At 37.5% G+C, this 14,624-nt stretch overlaps 1 protein-coding gene across 1 annotated transcript in view; it reads right to left on the bottom strand.

Moving 5' to 3' along the window:
• Positions 1 to 14,624, bottom strand: part of GYS2 (glycogen synthase 2) — a 56,144-nt gene that overhangs the window by 24,262 nt on the left and 17,258 nt on the right. Inside the window, exons 4-7 of the mRNA XM_007449368.1 lie at positions 13,940 to 14,122; positions 8,647 to 8,791; positions 303 to 420; positions 3 to 116 (exon numbers count right to left, since the gene is read on the bottom strand). Coding sequence (XP_007449430.1) covers positions 3 to 116; positions 303 to 420; positions 8,647 to 8,791; positions 13,940 to 14,122 — 560 coding nt within the window. The remainder of the gene's footprint in view (positions 1 to 2; positions 117 to 302; positions 421 to 8,646; positions 8,792 to 13,939; positions 14,123 to 14,624) is intronic.

Below are 14,624 nucleotides of genomic sequence, written 5' to 3' on the forward strand. Positions count from 1 at the left end.
GCAGGAAATTTAGCCTGGATAAGGATTCTAGGAAGATGTCAGCTCCTTTGTTTGAAAACTCATACCTCCCAGCAATGAAGAGGAACAACGTTTTTTCAAGATCAAAGTCCAGGTGACTAAAACAAAACAAAACAACTTCCAATGAAATAAAGCAACAGCAACAAAATGTACACATGAGTTCTGTTAAAGTACAAAGGGGACTAGGAAAGATAAACATTTACTTCAGTAACCCTGTTTTCTCTATACCCCAGATCCCTAACATCACACGCTAATTTTATTTCGGTGAAGAAAAAAAAGCATACCCATAGAAATGACCTCGAACAAAATCTTGGATCCTGGCCTTGTACATGGCATGGAGATTTTGAAACTCATGTACTGCTGAAAATTTCTTAACATTCAAGCCATTTGGAGTAATTACATCTGGAAAAGCAAAGTAAAATCATCACGAAAAAGCTCTTTTGAGAGAGGGTAGCATTGTAAAAAAAAAACAAAACAGTAGTTTTAAATCTATCAAGTTAGGTGTCTATTAATATTTCTAGTCTCAATCATAGAATTGAAAATTCATAAAAATTTATAATAAATTGCTGACATAGAAAATCAGGACTATCTGACTGAAATAACATTGAGTGATGGGTATTATGAAATACACGAATAGCAAAAATAGTCATTGTTAGAGTTTTCATTTATTGATCACTTGCTGTGTACCAGGCACTGCTCTAAACACCTTGCAAGTAATTCATCTAATCCCTGCAACAACGAATAAAGTCAGGGTGCCTATCTGCATTTTCAGAGGCAGAAACTGAGGCACAGAGTTGTCAATAGAATCTGTTCCAGAGCACACGTGTCAGGAGGACCAGTAGCCTCCGTGCGGTCTGCTTCCACCTGTTGTAGCTTTAACTGTGCTGTGCACTAAACTGCCTCTTGTCATTTTATTTTGGTCAAATGTGTGGGAAGTGTTCTGTCCATATGGAACATTGGCAAAGTAGCCCTTTAGGTTTAATACGTAACTGAGTCTTTCTACCTAGAAGATTTTGTTGCTTGGGCAGGGAGACATTTTTGGTTTTCCAGAATATTGGTGGGTGATAAGAAAGAGAGACACTGCTCAGAGTATATGGTGGAAATCACCTACTGAGTTGAATTCATGGGTTATTGTATTTAGTAGCAGTAAAAACAAAAGGAATAAAAAAATTAGCACATGGCAATTAAGATTTTTGCAGTGGAGATTTGAGCTAGAAGTGTAAGTATGCTATCATTTTGAAGGATATTTTACAGTTAACAAGCTATTCCCTTGAAATGCTTCCACAAAATCAACCCCGGCTTCTTGGTCATTTGTTGTGAAAAAAAAATTTTTGAAGAACTGCTGTTCTTATGATTGTTTACTAAGTAATTGGACATTTGCTACTGATCAGGATAGCGGAAAAACCCCTCTTACAATGTATCTCTTTCTATAACATTTATCTCAGGCTTACTTTGAGCCAGACTTTATTGTAGACCCTATTAATTTAATTTTCATTAAACCATATGAAGTAAGTTCTTTTCACTGTCCCCATTTTGCAGATGAAGAAACTGTGGAGAGGTTATCTGCTAAGGTCAAGTAAGTACAGAGTAACAGAAGTAGGATTTAAAGCCAAGGCAGCCTAGCTCCGGTGTCTACATCCTTATTCTCTATGTCAGGCAGCTGTACTGTCCACAAAGATGGAGAAGGCAAGACTGTATATGAATACCACATTATTATGACTTTAATTCCTCTGGAATTTTCTCACTGCTTCACAATTAAAAATAAAAGATGTGTCTTGACAAATATTGTGTGATATCACTTATATGTGGAATGTAAAATATGACATAAATGAACTCATCCACGAAACAGAAACAGACTCACAGACATAGAGAACAGAATTGTGGTTGCCAAGGGAGTGGAGGGTGGGGGAAGGATGGATTGGGAGTTTGGGATTAGCAGACGCAAACTATTATATATAGAATGGATAAACAACAAGGTCCTACTGTATAGCACAGGGAACTATATTCAATATCCTATAATACACCACAATGGAAAAGACTGTGAAAAAGAATATATATATAGATAGATAGATAGATAGATAGATAGATAGATCTGAATAATTTTGCCATACAGCAGAAACTAACAACAATACTTCAAGAAAATAAGTTAGAAAAAAAAGATGTGTCTTGAAATTAATTGTCTCAGTTTATTAGCCTAAAGAATTAGGTCAATGAGGTCTTTTAACATCTGTATTTCTAGTGAAGAATAACCTCCCACATAGAGGCCTACATGCAGTGGTATCCAGCACTCTAGGAAAAAGAGAGAGAGAGAGAAAGATGTTTTATCAGTAGTATTTGCCCATCTCCATGGCGTAAATACTCCCACCATGACTGATTTCAAGCTACTAATGTGAATACAGAATCGGAAAGAGATACAAAGTAACACCGTTACATACTATTTCCACCAGTACAAATGCAATAGACATAAACAAGAGTATTGATCACGGTAAAATGTAGTAAAATAACTAGGAATTGATGTCTTTTGAGTACTAATTTTGTTTTTAGTATAATATTTAATTGCAAGTTTACATAATTTAATTTTTTTCTTTTATTTTTTTTTTATACAGCAGGTTCTTGCTAGTCATCCATTTTATCCACATCAGTGGATACATGTCAATCCCAATCTCCCAATTCATCCCACCACCACCACCACCCCCCCACCGCTTTCCCCCTTTGGTGTCCATACATTCGTTCTCTACATCTGTGCCTCTATTTCTGCCCTGCAAACCGGTTCATCTGTACCGTTTTTCTAGGTTCCACATATATGCGTTAATATACGATATTTGTTTTTCCCTTTCTCACTTACTTCACTCTGCATGACACTCTTTGGATCCATCCACGTATCTACAGATGACCTAATTTCGTTCCTTTCTATGGCTGAGTAATATTCCATTATATATATATGTACCACATCTCCTTTATCCATTTGTCTGTCAATGGGCATTTAGGTTGTTTCCATGACCTAGCTATTGTAAATAGTGCTGCAATGAACATTGGGGTGCATGTGTCTTTTTGAATTATGGTTTTCTCTGGGTATATGCCCAGTAATGGGATTGCTGGATCATATGGTAATCCTATTTTTTGTTTTCTTAAGGAACCTCCATACTGTTCTCCATAGTGGCTGTATCAACTTACATTCCTACCAACAGTGCAAACTCTTGGGTGTAAGAGAGGCTCAAGGATGTGTTATACAATATGAGGAATATAGCTAATGTTTTGTAATAACTGTAAGTGGAAAGTAACCTTTAAAAATTGTATAAATTTTTTTAAAATATTAAAAGAATGAATAAAATATCTTGCTTGGTTTTTGGAGCAGGCAAAATATTAGATTGCAAGCAACTTATCTTGGCTATGCACAGAGCTCACAGAATTGTTGTAACAGTCCAAGAAAGTAACTTCTTATTTCTTTCCTTTTTTGCCCTCTTGGGTATATAGGCATCTCCTGTATAGATAAGCCTTGAGTCTTACCTGTAGTTCCTTTAAATTTTACCTAATCAAAGAGGACTTCTCTGAAACGCTACATAAAGAAAAAAACAAAAACAAAACATGCCCACCACCTCCACCTCCACTCCCTATTCCCTTACCTGATTTACTTTTCTCCACGGCATTTATTAACCCAAACATATCATGCATTTATTTGATAATCTGGTCTATTGCCTGTCTCCTCCCTTCAGAATGTAAGCTCTATGAAGGTAGGTACGTGCGTTTATCCACTTACCCTTTCCTATTGCTTGAAGCAGTGTTTAATAATTAATTGTTGGATGAATGAATAATTTCCATATTACTTTATTGAAATGTTGCTCCATAGTTAGAATTTTGGGAAATAGAATCTCCATCAGTTTGAAAGTCTAATTGCTCAGGAATTCTGAACCAAGGGTGAGTTATGATTCCCTGGGCATCTAAAATAGTACTATTGAAACAACAAGGTCCTACTGCACGGCACAGGGAACTATATTCAATATTCTGTGATAAAACATAATGGAAAAGAATATGAAAAAGAAAGTATATATATATATATATATATATATATATATATATATATAACACTGATATATATATATATATATATGTATAACTGAATCACTTGGCTATACAGCAGATATTAACACAACATTGTAACTCAACTACACTTCAATAAACTAAATTAAAAATAATAACAGGTCTGGCTGGGCAGCATCCAGATGGCAGCACTTACAAGCTGTTTGGCTTTGGAATAGTCACTTGACATCTCTGTGCCTTGGGTTCCTCATCCATAGCAAGGAGGGATAATAATAGTTCTTATCTCATTAGTCTACTGTGATGATGAAATGAGATTATTCATGTGAACAAAATACTAGAATGGGCCTGACACATGACAAGCATTCAATAAATATTATTTATCATGGAAAAATAAAAAATAAAATAGTATATAAATAAATAAATAAAATAGCCAATAAATATTGGCTACCAGTTGTTGACAGCACAGAAACAAAACAACACAAGCAAAAAACAACAACAAAAAAAACCTCTAAGAGCTTGCCACCAAAAAGGAATTGAATGCTGCCTCGGTGTCTTATTTAGAGTGCATATGTTGGCATCACAGTACCGTATCCTGTTTTATCATCAGGTTTTAGTACTGGCACAACATGTACACTTCACTACAGATGTGTAACTAGTTTAAGGAGTATTTGCTCATACTTTTATTCCAATTTTTTTTCCTTAGGAAGGGCTCAGGTCTTAGCTCTAAGCTGGAAGTATATTGCAGCAATGATCAAATCCAAAAGAGCTGACACCGATGCTTCTTTGTACTTTTTTAATTTCTGAGAGATCACCATGGGAAGTCTGTTTCTTGTTGCAAGTTTATTCTACTGGTTTGAGGGCTACTGGGACTCCTTACCAAGGGGATTTTGGATCATTCTTTGCTTTGATAAGTGGAAGTGACTTTGAGAGAAGCAATTCAGAATATAGCTTTCAGTGATATCACGTATGCGATGACTCACTATAATCATGAAGAAGGAATATGATTCTAACAACCTTGGCCAAGGGTCACCTGAAAAATGTGCTTATTATATCATAACTGAACACTCCATACCCGCCTTGTCCATATGGTATTATACAGATGCACTGTCAAAATATTCTACAGGATTTTGAACCATTTTACTGAATGTTCTGAATGCAGTAGACACTCCTGGGATTCATTGTCTTGTGAATAATTCACATCATTGCACATCACATAAGGGGACTGCTAGAAATTCCCTAAACTCCATATAGTAGATTTTGAGAGTCATACCAGTTCAAGATGAATATTCTTGCAAAACACCCTTTCTGCAGCCTGGTATCTATACACTGGGTTGGGGTATAAATCTGTGCTTAATGTGTTTAAAAAAGTCTACAGGAGCTTTGGACTCCAATGACCTTTCTGGCAAAATGGCATGAAATCACTCACTGCCTAGAGTATTTTGTTTGGTTGACATTACAATGTCAAATTTAGTTCATTTATATGACACCTCTTTAAGATGACATCACAAACCCTACTTTTTCTAAGAAATATCCAAATTGTGAAGTTCGGACAGATGGTACAGCTCTACAACAAAATCAAAACATTCTTACAGGGACGTTGATTCTCTTTGTAAAATTTACATCTCTGAACAAAATCAGATGGCTTTGAATAGAACTGTGCCTTCGAGTTTTTCACAAATCCAAACCACCAAACGTTAGGTGAAAGGAGGACAATGAGTGATTTTATAGTGAATGTGGGAATGCATGAGCTGCCGGATGTACTGGCATTCTTCAACTGGAGATAATTCGTTTGGGAGTTTTTTGCTTCAACATAGAATAAAAACTTTTCAATATATAATCCATGAGGGCAATCTTTTTTTTTTTTTTTATTTTTTACGGTACGCGGGCCTCTCACTGTTGTGGCCTCTCCCGTTGCGGAGCACAGGCTCCGGACGCGCAGGCTCAGCAGCCATGGCTCACGGGCCCAGCCGCTCCGCGGCATGCGGGATCTTCCCGGACTGGGGCACGAACCCGCGTCCCCTGCATCGGCAGGCGGACTCTCAACCACTGTGCCACCAGGGAAGCCCGAGGGCAATCATTTTGATGTACGTTATTTTCAAGTTTCAAAGCAGATGTATTCAATTGCATATTTGTAATTAGTAAATTTATAATGTTGCCCTCTCTCCAATATTTTTAAAAAATCACCTTTTCAACATCAGATGTTATTTTGAGTGGAATTTATGGTCAAAGTATAATAATGCAGTAATAAATAAGGCTTTGCCAATTAGCATATGATAATATTATTTAAAATATCTGGCCCTATATAAGCTTTTGACCCAGCCAACATTTCCCTCTTGCTCTGGAGCTACGCCCACACCTTTTAGCTGTGGTTATACTTTTAACTGGGGAAAACTTCAAGGAAAACGAAAAACTACAAAGTCATGATGTGCTATATGATGCTTTTTCTCAGAATGCTCTTGGGAAAAATTTTGTGCTTAATAATCCATTAGAAATCTGTGGACCTTCTTGAACCACAAAGCATCAGGGATCTCACAATTTCTATCAGAGCCACCACATGATTCTTTTACTAGTCAGAAATGGAGTAGCATATGGGATTTATAGTTCTAGTAGAACCTCCAAGTGAAGTTAGCAGAAACAGAGATGAGAGCTTGGGAAAAGTCTGATCCATACAAAATAATAATCGTTGTCATTTTCTGAACCTTTACAGTGAACCAGGCACTGATCTACGTTCTTCCCATGTAGTAACTTATTTAATCATTGCAACAATTCCAGATAAGAGATAGTATTATCATCTCCATTATGCAATTAGGGAAAAGAGAGCTTAAGCAACTTTCACAGTGTCATACAGCTAGTGACATATATTCAACACAAAGTCATTTTTGATACTGAATTCAGGCAGTTTGGCAACAAGTCCACAGTTTTCACCCCTATCCTACAGCAATCTCCTTAAGAAAACAGGAAGTTAAGAAAATAGTATATAGAGAAAGCAGGATCCAGAATCTGATCACAGAGAATGTCTGCTTTTCAAAGATGGAAGATAGAAGAGAAACTATGAGAGACACTGGAAAAGAATCATATTTGAGAAAACATAGAATATGTAATGTCATGAAAAGTAAGGGATGATAGAGGTATCTGCCACCTTTAACTTCTAAAGAATGTCATGGAACATAAAGAAAATTACAGAATTCTGAACTTGGTGACTTTTGAAAAAACAATTCTAGACCAAGTGTTAGAGGTTGGAAATTAGAGTTGAAGGGGCTGTAAGTGGAAGAACTATGGATTATTTTTCTAAAATATTTAACAAAAGGAGGGAGGATGAGATTGTGTAGACATCTGACAGAGTAGTGGCTTCAAGAGACATTTTTATTTTAGAATAGGAAAAAACAAAGCATTTTCATAAGCACAGAAAACGATACTGAAGATAGGGGGAAAAAGGAATCCAAGAAACAAGTGAGCATATTGATGTAGTAAGCTCCTGTAAGAGACATGAGAGTGAGAACCCAAGTGAATCCAAGAGAACCCTTGGAGAGAAAAAAGAATAGCATAGGATCTTGAGGCTGTCACTACTCAAATTACTTGGATTCTTCTTTTTTAATTATCTAGAACTTTGAAATGCTTTCTCTGATATTCAACTGGTATCTGAAAGAAAGACACCTAGAGACAAGACCACAGCAATCAAGAAAGGAGGATGTATTAATTAGGACTGTTTGGTTGCAAGTAACAGAAACCTATTAACACTAAGTATAATAAGGAGGGATTTATTAATAAGATGCTGGAGTGTCTCATAGCAAAGACTTAGCTGGGCCTCAGGAATTAGTTTAAACCATGGTCTAAATCACTGTGGAAAGTACAGCGTTCTCTCTCTCTCAAACTGTTTCTGCTTCTTATTGTACTTCACTGTAGTTTAACTTTCTTTGCATCTCAGGCAACATAATGGGAAAATGGGCACTGCTAACAGCTTCCAAGGTGACATTTCTGTTATACAAGAGTGCATTCAAACAGACTCATCTGTTTAGACTCCTTCTTATGAGAGCATTCTGATTGGTCCAGCTTATGTCAGATGTCTACCTCTGGACCAATCAGCCGTGGTCAGGTGACAGTGTCATGTTTTATGAACATGCCTCTTGACATTGCAACCTCTGGATGGGTCTGGGGATAGTTCCCAGAAAAACTTACAAGAAAATCTTGGGAGAAGTAAAACAACAGGTTTCTACTAAACAGGACCAATGAGGCAATGTTCTAAGATGTAGGACTAGCGTAGTATCACTCACATTTCTGATATTTTCTGGACTTTCATTTTCTTAAAATAGAAAAATCAGCTTAGCTTGCTTACACACAGGAAGTCATTATGACAACCCAGTTCAGAACTAGGTCATTTTAAGCATAGACTATACGACAAGCAGACTGTACACTAGTATGTTCCATATATAGCTTAGTGTTCAACAAAGCTACTGAAAATGAGAATTAAAATATGTATAAAGATTTGAGTGGTAATAGTGAATGCAATTTTTCCTCTTATTATTATTTTACACATTTTTGTTTCAAACAAAATTCTCATAGATCGGTGACAAACTCAGGGATAATAATTACCAGGCTTTCTCTTCAGCATGTGTTCTGCCTCTATTGCTGTTATTTCAGAAACAGTGGTGAATACATGAGCACAATGGACTGAGGCACGCTCCATGCAATACCGGTGATAAATCTGCCTTTCCCCAGCCTCTTTGTCTATGTTAAACTGTGAACACAAAACAAAACACATGCACATACACATTTGCTTACACCAATCCTTCTACACGAGCAAAACAAAATCACATATTTCTCATATTGTTTTTCTTCAAGGCTGTGTGAAATTTTATGACCACAAAAGAAATAATGATAAATTTCTGTTAAGCCCATTACTAAAGCACATAGCTACTTATGCTTACAAAAAGTGCTGTTTAGTTCATCTGTGCTTCTAAACTGTCATTTAACCCCCTATGTAAATGATATTTCCCCTTTGCTATAATCATAGAGAATTCTTGATTTTTTTGGCATTTTAATTATCCTTTTACTTATTTTATAAATGTTGAGCTAATTCCTTTCCCCAAGGTCTTTATCGTATTTTTTCCATAAGCAATGAAACAAAGCTGACATTAAACTTGATACTGAAAGTAAGGATAAGTATTATCCTTCCAATTCACTAAAGGAAAGAAACCTGACAAAGAGAAAAGACAAATGCTTTTCCATGCTATATAACTCCCAACACTGTGAAACTTCAAGGAGTGTACAGTTACTTTAATTAGATGGTGTGTTAGATTGTGTAATCATCCATTATTCTGAGTATCTTAACTTAAAAAAAAAAGCCAACCCCCCGACAGTTACTTAACACAGTTAACAACCATTGCGGGCTTTTGCCATTTTGCTTAGTTACTGAATGTTATGTCTCTATAGCTGCATATGAAACTAGCAGTGTCTAAGACAACAAAGTATATAAAGTTTCTGGCATTGTATTAGTAGGGTGCTTTTTGTAATAAAGATTATTAGAAGCTCAAGTCTATGTATCAGACACTTCTAAGAGCGATATCATATTTAATCCTCATAAACCAGAGACACATTTTTTGTCTTCATCTTACGTAGGGGGAAATTGAAACTTTTAGGGGTTAAGAAACTGGCCCAAGGTCACATTCCTATTAAGTATCTTAGCAGAGTCCTAAATTGATCCCAAATCAGTTTGACTCCACACCTGGGCTCCTGCCTGCTTTTGTATCAAGTAGATTCCAGCTCAATCAACATGGCAATCCCAATAACGACTGCACCATATAGAGGAATGTACTAAAAGAGACTCATTAGATGATTCTAGAGATTACAACAGGGACATTCCTAGAGCATTCTTTCTTGACTGTAATATTTGCAACCATCTCTCTGAAAATGTCTGAATCAAGGCTCTGTATGGCATGCTTAGATCAGCTCTATATGGCTGGTCTCATTCATTCAACCAAATCTCTCATTCAGCCTACATTTGTTTAGTAATTTACATACTTTTGTTGCTTTCAAAGAGCTTATGAATGAGAAAGCAGGTAAAAATTGGGCAGAAATGAGTAAGTGTCTGAGTAAGGTGCAGGATCAGAGAGGGTCTGATTCATCCTGGCTGAGGAGAGAGAAAAGTATCTCATATTTATGCAATTGTTCATATTGTCAGTATCACCTCTAGAATGTACGATTTTCAAGGGCAAGGAACATGACTTATTAATCTTTGTATTTCTAAGTTGATTAGATAAATAAAATGACATTTGGACTGAGGCATGAAAGTTTAATTTGGGGAAAGGTTATTTTGGACTGAAAAATTTAGTTGCCCCAAAGAATAATTATATAAAGTCAAACTGTATGTGCAGAAAATAGCAGGACATCTGATGTGACTATAGCATTGGGTGTAGAATGTAGGACACGTAATAGAGAGACATCCTGGTAATAGGACCAGATCCCAGAAGTCCCTGAAGACAAGGCTAGAAATTCAGCCTTTGTCCTGAATACAATGGCAAGCACTGAAAGGGCTCAGTTAGAGGTATGGTAAAGACATAGGCTATGTTTGAGAAAATAACTCTGGAATGAAATGTTTCCTATTTCATTAAGTTTTGGGAAAATTAAATGAGTTAACACATATCAAATGTTTAGAAAAGTGTCTGGCATGTGGAAAGAGCTCAATAATTTCAGCTATTGTTATTATTTAGTAGTAGTGTTGTTGTTATTGTAGAGAATAGTAAGATTTCACATAGGGGTAGCACTTAACATTTGAATACTATTTAGAGGTGAGAAGATAGGATTCCTAAATGAGGAAACCAAGTATGCAAAAATACAGGGAGAGGATAGCAGAGGCCTTGCGATCCCCTATAATTGAACTTGACCAGCTCAAAACTTGGTCAGAGGAAAGAGTTAAAATCCACCAAACAATTGTCTATGGCTTTCTTCACCATTTTCTAATCCCAAACAGCCCTGTCCTCACTTTCCCATCTAGGAAATCCCATTGCTATCAAGAAAAGAGAGGCCTAAACATAAGAAAACTGATGCCCATCCCCTTTTTATTTAAAGCATTAGGTATCTAGTCATTATCATTGAGGAGATGATTGACCAATGGCAGGACCGATAAAAATGAATTTGAAACATCTTCATGGAGAGTCTCAGAATATTCATATGCTGGCTGAAAATAGTTGCAATGCTATTTTAACTAATACATTTAAGCCAAAACATAAACAAACATCAAGGTCCTTATGAATCGGCTATTAACCAAAAATGTTTTCAGTTAATGTCTTTGAGTAAAATAGTTCTAATCTTTCTGCTTTTATCAAAGGTAAATGCTTTTATCCTTGTTCTCATTTTCCCCCCGATGTCTACTTGCCTGAGTCAGAGCTCACTGAAACTGACTGTGGATCCTGTACCAAAGACTAATTTATGACACATTTCTTATGTTGAACTTTTAAAAACTTTTCATATATATAATTTGGTGTTTTGCTGTTTCACTGAATTTCTAAACCTACTGTGAGCATTGGAAGGTCTGCTGTAGAAATTGATATGGGGGCCTTTCCTGTGAATAATGATTATGAGTTGTTGTTGTTTTTTTTCTCGGTACGCAGGCCTCCCACTGCTGTGGCCTCTCCCGTTGCAGAGCACAGGCTCCGGAGGCGCAGGCTCAGCGGCCATGGCTCACGGGCCCAGCCGCTGCGCGGCATGTGGGATCTTCCCAGATTGGGGCACGAACCCGTGTCCCCTGCATCGGCAGGCGGACTCTCAACCACTGCGCCACCAGGGAAGCCCTGATTATGAGTTTTAAACTTAAAACCTAGTTCTTAATTACTTGTTATTTATTTACTAGTCACTCTGCTGAGCAGGACTTTTTACTAGAGAGATGGTCTGGGGTCTGGCTAAGCTTCCATATTTCAACAAGTGAGGGGTTTAAGCTAGGGAGATATATAATCATATTTGAAAACAGTGTGATATAAACACTGGCCTTTCACTGAACAGATACAGTTATAATATATAACTATATATTATAATGGTTTTGTTCCTTAAAAACGATTAATAAAATCTGACGAATATTATTAGTTGTTTTTTTTCTTTCTTTCTTTCTTTTTTTTTTTTTTGCAGTACGCGGGCCTCTCACTGTTGTGGCCTCTCCCGCCGCGGAGCACAGGCTCCGGACGCGCGGGCTCAGCGGCCACGGCTCACGGGCCCAGCCGCTCCGCGGCACGTGGGATCCTCCCGGACCGGGGCACGAACCCGTGTCTCCTGCATCGGCAGGCGGACTCGCAACCACTGCGCCACCAGGGAAACCCATTAGTTGTTTTCATTAATTGTTTATCCAATGCTCTTAAGTATTCTGCCGTGAAATATTTGTTATGCATCTGTAATATTTTCTCTTTCACAAAAGTCAAAGTCTGCTTTTCTCCAGGAAACGTGGTGGTTGAGTTTATCACAGATCACTGGTTTGCCCTCATTAGTCTACCATTAGGAAATCTCCCTGATCTCCTGACTTTTTGAATTCCTTGGTGACTTTATTTTAAATATACATCTAATGTTTACAATTTGACCTTCAGGTTTAGCTGACCTTTTTATAGGCAAGCTCTCCTTAGGACCATCCATTGCTTTGCAAATGTTAAAGTTTGTCTGAAAGAACTTTCCTGTGCTCAGAATGTCTCTGAGATGATAGTATAATTTTCTGCCCTCATTATCTGAGTAGTTTTATTCATATGTTACAAACACACACAAACATACACACACTCACACAAGCATGCATTCTGTTTCATAGAATTCTAGAACTTTTTTAAACTGGGGGAGTCTTTAGAAATCAACTTTCCAACTTCCTAATGTTCCTGATAGTGGAACAGAACCCTAAAATACTAAATTGACTTAATTGGCAACATAGATACCAAATCTGCAAAACTCCTGACTTTATGTTATTCGAATGCTTGATCACTATTACTGACAGGATGATGTGAGAAACATACTTTTATTAATCTGATTGAACTGATGAAAAATAGAAGAAAGAAGTCAAAACTGAATGACTTTGGGTCATAGAATAAGGCAGTCTTCTAAGATAGGCAAACCCAACTGTTTAGTCACCAAGGATCCACATCCCTGCTTTTTCTTTTCTTCAGAGATATATTTCTTACTCGTAGATCTTTTCATTCATCTTTTTTTCATTATCTTGTACTAATTTCATCTTAATAGTCTCCGAATTTATTTTGTTTCATTTATTCTTTTATTTTCTTTTTTAAAATTTTTTAAAAATTAATTTATTTTTGGCTGTGTTGGGTCTTCGCTGCTGCGCGCGAGCTTTCTCTAGTTGCGGCAAGCGGGGGCTACTCTTCGTTGCGGTGTGCGGGCTTCTCATTGCGGTGGCTTCTCTTGTTGCGGAGCATGGGCTCTAGGCCAGCGGGCTTCAGTAGTTGTAGCATGCAGGCTCAGTAGTTGTGGCTCGCGGGCTCTAGAGCGCAGGCTCAGTAGTTGTGGTGCACGGGCTTAGTTGCTCCGCGGCATGAGAGATTTTCCCAGACCAGGGCTCGAACCCATGACCCCTGCATTGGCAGGCGGATTCTTAACCACGGCGCCACCAAGGAAGCTCCACATCAGTGTCTGACTCCCACCAGATCCCTTTGGACCTTGGGTCTATTGCTCCAAAGTGGACAGCCATCTGGCCTCTCCCTGCTACACTCTACTGCACTCTGAACAAAGTTAAACTATATGAGCTCTCAGTCACTCAGGGGAGGCTTTGTCATGAATACTGATTGGTTAAAAGGGCATTTCTGCCATCTGGATGACAGATGAAAGACGAAGGTCAATATTTCCCATCCTTCAGCTTCAAGGATCAGAAAGAAAGGTGATGAGGGGGGAAGGTGGAAGGACTAATTACCTTATCAAGATGGTTGTAGAAATCGATGTTTGCTGCACAGAGATGCCTCCCAAGCAGTGTGGCGTGAGTGGTAAAGACTGTAGCAATCGGAAGTTTCCGAGCTCGAGAAAGAATCAGTCCAGTCCCAGCCTGCCATTCATGGAATTGGACAATGACGTGTTTCCCATCGGCATGATCTGTCACCTACACCAAAAAAGAAGCTTTTAGAAAAGTTGGGGGTGTAGTTTGATCTTGCTTGTGGCCCACAGCATAAGGAAAGTTATCATGCCTGTAAATTTTAGCACAATTTAAAGGGATCTAAAGATAAAGCAGGCAGATTTAGCAAATATAACGGTTTTATAGAATTTAGCTGCATGTTCATAAAGCCCATATATGTTTACGGCATAATCCTCTCTTTCAATATGGATCAAATTTATTTTTGTATCCACAGAGGGGACTCCTGAATAAATGCACAGTAGGCACTCAATAACTATTCATTAAATGGATGAATGAATAATAGCAATATTATCCTTGAAGATTCACTGAGCTGCTGAATTAGTTGGGACCGGCCACTTACAAGCTTCTATATAATAAACAATAAATGATTTCATGTTTTAAGTCAGTTTCATTTGGACTTTCTGTTCCTTGAATCCAAAAACATTTTAAATGATATACTATTATTTTAAGAATTTGAAACTAGGGAAAG

Source organism: Lipotes vexillifer, unplaced genomic scaffold, assembly GCF_000442215.2.
Source record: "Lipotes vexillifer unplaced genomic scaffold, Lipotes_vexillifer_v1.1 scaffold135, whole genome shotgun sequence".
Classification (NCBI taxonomy): domain Eukaryota; kingdom Metazoa; phylum Chordata; class Mammalia; order Artiodactyla; family Lipotidae; genus Lipotes; species Lipotes vexillifer.